Source organism: Neltuma alba, unplaced genomic scaffold, assembly GCF_004799145.2.
Source record: "Neltuma alba isolate B1F8T4 unplaced genomic scaffold, ASM479914v2 tig00011698_pilon, whole genome shotgun sequence".
NCBI lineage: Eukaryota > Viridiplantae > Streptophyta > Magnoliopsida > Fabales > Fabaceae > Neltuma > Neltuma alba.
Window position 1 is genome coordinate 422,647 of NW_021636335.1, and position 3,528 is coordinate 426,174.

Consider the following 3,528-nt stretch of genomic DNA (forward strand, 5'->3'; position numbering starts at 1 on the left):
TAGTTATTAGAGGGGGCCTGAAACAAACGAATAATACAACATAAATAGAGGGAAACAGCGCAAGTTAAGGAATCGTTCCGGTGAAGTATGTTTTTGTTTCCCCGTCAGATGAATGAATTGAAATTTGAAACATTAGTTTCATCTGATGATACTGTTATTGACGACGGTAGTAATGTTACCACAGTATCATGTGAATACTTTACATGTGAGTGCATCTCGAGGAATCGCCCATGATCTATGACAAAATCGTATACAGTCCTTTCGGAAACTCAAACACATGATACCTTAAGTGGAAGGTACATATCTATATATTAATTTAAGAACCTATTGCAATTAACTTTGGATGAGGATCAAAAGAAACAAGACACATGTCTAATTATATTTAATTCTGTTGTTGGGATAGTACTAAAAAATGTGCCTCCTGGTTAACATTATGAATGCAGCAGATCCCCACCTACCCTGGATCTTTTTAGCTTCTCTATATAACTCCTTCCCATCTATTCTGCTCCCTCGCTCTCGTCTTTCTCTCTCATTCGGTAAATTCAGTTTCAAAGCTTCCCTGCTGCTTCTAAGGATTTGGGATCATCTTCAAGATCACACATTCTCAGAAGCTTAGTGGTGGTAAGTCATCTTTTAGATTTAGAAACTATGCGTCTTTCTCCTCCCTGTCTCACACTGTCGAATCTGAAAGTTTCTTGCATTAAAGTACGGCTTCGAATGCGAACACTAGAGCATGCATCCTTGTTTTCATAACCATTTACTGCAATCTTTATGTATATACTGACACACACATGTTGGATCCTCCAAATTTGATCTCTTGCCGTTCTGTGTTGGGACAGGAGTGCCAGTGAGCAAGACAGAAGAACAAAAATGGAAAAGGCTCTATTAGATAAAAACATAGAGGTGGCAAACGAAGAGGATTTACACATAACATGGCGTGTGTTTGCTAAAGAAGTCAAAGAGGTTTGTTGTGTTGCAGGGCCTATGGTGACTGTGAATGCTTCGACCTTCTTTCTGCAAACCATCACTCTGATGATGGTGGGTCACTTGGGTAAACTTGCTCAATCCAGCACTGGGATTGCCATCTCTCTCTGTGCAGTCACTGGCTTCAGCGTCATTGTAAGTCACCTATTGTTTTACACGTACAGAACTTTCCGGATTAACAGCTTCATCTTGTATCGTGGGGTTTATACCTTTGTTTAATGACTAATAACTGGATTTTATATCTTGCATTTTGTACTTCCTTAACAGTTCGGAATGGCTACTGCACTTGAAACTTTATGCGGGCAAGCCTATGGGGCCAAGCAATATAAGAAGTTTGGTGTTCAAATATACACCGGCATCTTCTGTCTTCTTTTATGTTGTCTTCCTCTCTGCGTGTTGTGGCTTAACTTGGGTAAGCTATTGGTTTTGCTTGGTCAAGACCCTATAATTGCACATGAAGCTGGCAAATTTGCAGTTTGCTTGATTCCTTCTCTCTTTGGTTACGCAATACTTCAAGCTCTGGTTCGATACTATCTTATGCAGAGTTTGATCATTCCTCTTCTACTCCCTTCTTCATTTACTATCTGCTTCCACATAGCTTTCTGTTGGACAATGGTTTTTAAATCTGGTATGGGTCGCTTTGGAGGAGCCTTTGCCATTGGTGCTTCATATTGGTTGAATGTGATCTTACTTGCGTTATATATGAAATTCTCCGATTCATGTGCAAAGACTCGGGTTCCAATTTCCATGGAACTTTTCCAAGGCACTGGAGAGTTCTTTCGCTTTGCTATTCCCTCTGCTATAATGGCATGGTATTCTTCTTTCCCACACAATAGGGTTGCTTATAAATTTCATATTACATCATGAATGGTATGATATGTTGATATTGATGTTGATGATTGGATATTTCGGCCTCCAATGGTGGTCATATGAGTTAACTACTTTGCTTGCTGGTCTTCTACCAAACCCACAGCTTGAAACTTCAATCTTAGCCGTATGGTATATTCTTTTTTCTAAATATTTCAATTTCTATAATCTATATAAAAATAGTTCCTTTAGTCACATAATGATCACATGTTATGAGTTCCCTATACCTTTATGTTCACTGTACCTACCACTACAACAATACATCGCTAACTGATTCTTTGTACAAATTTGAATTTTACGTCCAGTGTATCAATGAACATTACAATCTATTCGATACCAGAATCAATTGGCTCCGCAGCAAGGTATGCATCGCAAAACACCCATAATTAAGAGCTCCTTTAATACGAAATTAAGTCGCACTATTCATACTTAAAGCGTAGTGACTTTTTAGATTCATAATCAATTCTTTCTCATTGGTAACTCTTGTGATGGTTTGTGTTATTTAGTGCACGAGTTTCAAATGCATTAGGAGCCGGGTGTCCACAAGCAGCACGGGTGTCTGCCTTATGTTCAAGGATTCTGGCAACTTGTGAGGCTCTAATAGTGAGCTCAATTGTCTTTGCGAGTCGGAATGTTTTGGGTAATGTTTTTAGCAATGAGCCAGATGTATTGGAATATGTCACAAAAATAGCTCCTCTGTTAGTCGTATCTGTCTTTGTGGACTCCTTACAAGGGACCCTTACAGGTAAAATCTTTCATTCTGATACTATTCACAAACAAAACATTATTCTTATTGTATACTAAAGATTAGATTTTTCGTGTGCCATGAAATCTAATCCTCTTCCAAAATAGGGATTGCCAGGGGAAGTGGATGGCAGCACATTGGGGCATATGTGAATTTCGGAACTTATTATATTGTTGGCATTCCACTTGCTGCAATATTGGGTTTCTGGGTAGACATGAGAGGAATAGGCCTTTGGATTGGAATAACAACTGGTACACTTTGCCAAGTGATCGTGCTATTGATCATAATAAGCTGTACGGATTGGATGAAGGAGGTTTGTTCTTTACTTTCAAGAATACCATGTCAATTCATCTTGAAATTTGATGCCCGGTCTTTTTACTTCTAAACCTTTTTGTAGTGCTTATTCGAAATGTGCTAATTATGGGAGAGTTTGAATTTCAAGACGGGCTAGGGAGAGGACATTGCAAAGAGCTTTGGCAGAAGAACAAAGTGTTTTCGTTTGAGCAATCGGAGTGTATTACTTATATTATTTATTTGTTGGGCCAATTATCAACCTCTTTGTGCAAAGTGAGAGATATATGGACAATAATAAAGATTGGGGGGATGTACCAAAAATAAAAAAGTAAAGATTTTTTGGGGGGGGGGGGGGGTCATGCTTTCATACCAACGATGCTTAAAATGTCTCCATCAAGCTGCAAGTTTGAAACTTGAATCCAAGGCCCCAAGCACTAATGTCATTCGGGCAATGTAGCTAGATCTATCAACATCAATTCGCATTGGTTTTTTTCTTGATCAAATAGTTTTTTCCTTCCTTTTACTTGATTACTTTCCATATAAAAGTAATTTTTGAGTTAAAAATGCGTTTTAGATTGAAAAAATTCTTTTCTTTTCTTTTTTCCGCCTTTTTACATTGAATTGTTGGTATCAACTAA

At 38.2% G+C, this 3,528-nt stretch overlaps 1 protein-coding gene across 1 annotated transcript; it reads left to right on the forward strand.

The window, feature by feature from the left end:
- The first annotated feature begins 215 nt into the window (after nt 1–215).
- On the forward strand, nt 216–3,002 carry LOC114716915 (protein DETOXIFICATION 14-like). The gene is made up of 8 exons (XM_028901978.1): nt 216–296; nt 447–621; nt 840–1,119; nt 1,252–1,796; nt 1,897–1,983; nt 2,157–2,213; nt 2,358–2,596; nt 2,704–3,002. The coding sequence occupies exons 3-8, from the start codon at nt 871–873 to the stop codon at nt 2,979–2,981; spliced, it is 1,455 nt and encodes a 484-aa protein (XP_028757811.1). The 5' UTR covers nt 216–296; nt 447–621; nt 840–870; the 3' UTR covers nt 2,982–3,002.
- Nucleotides 3,003–3,528: the final 526 nt, after the last annotated feature.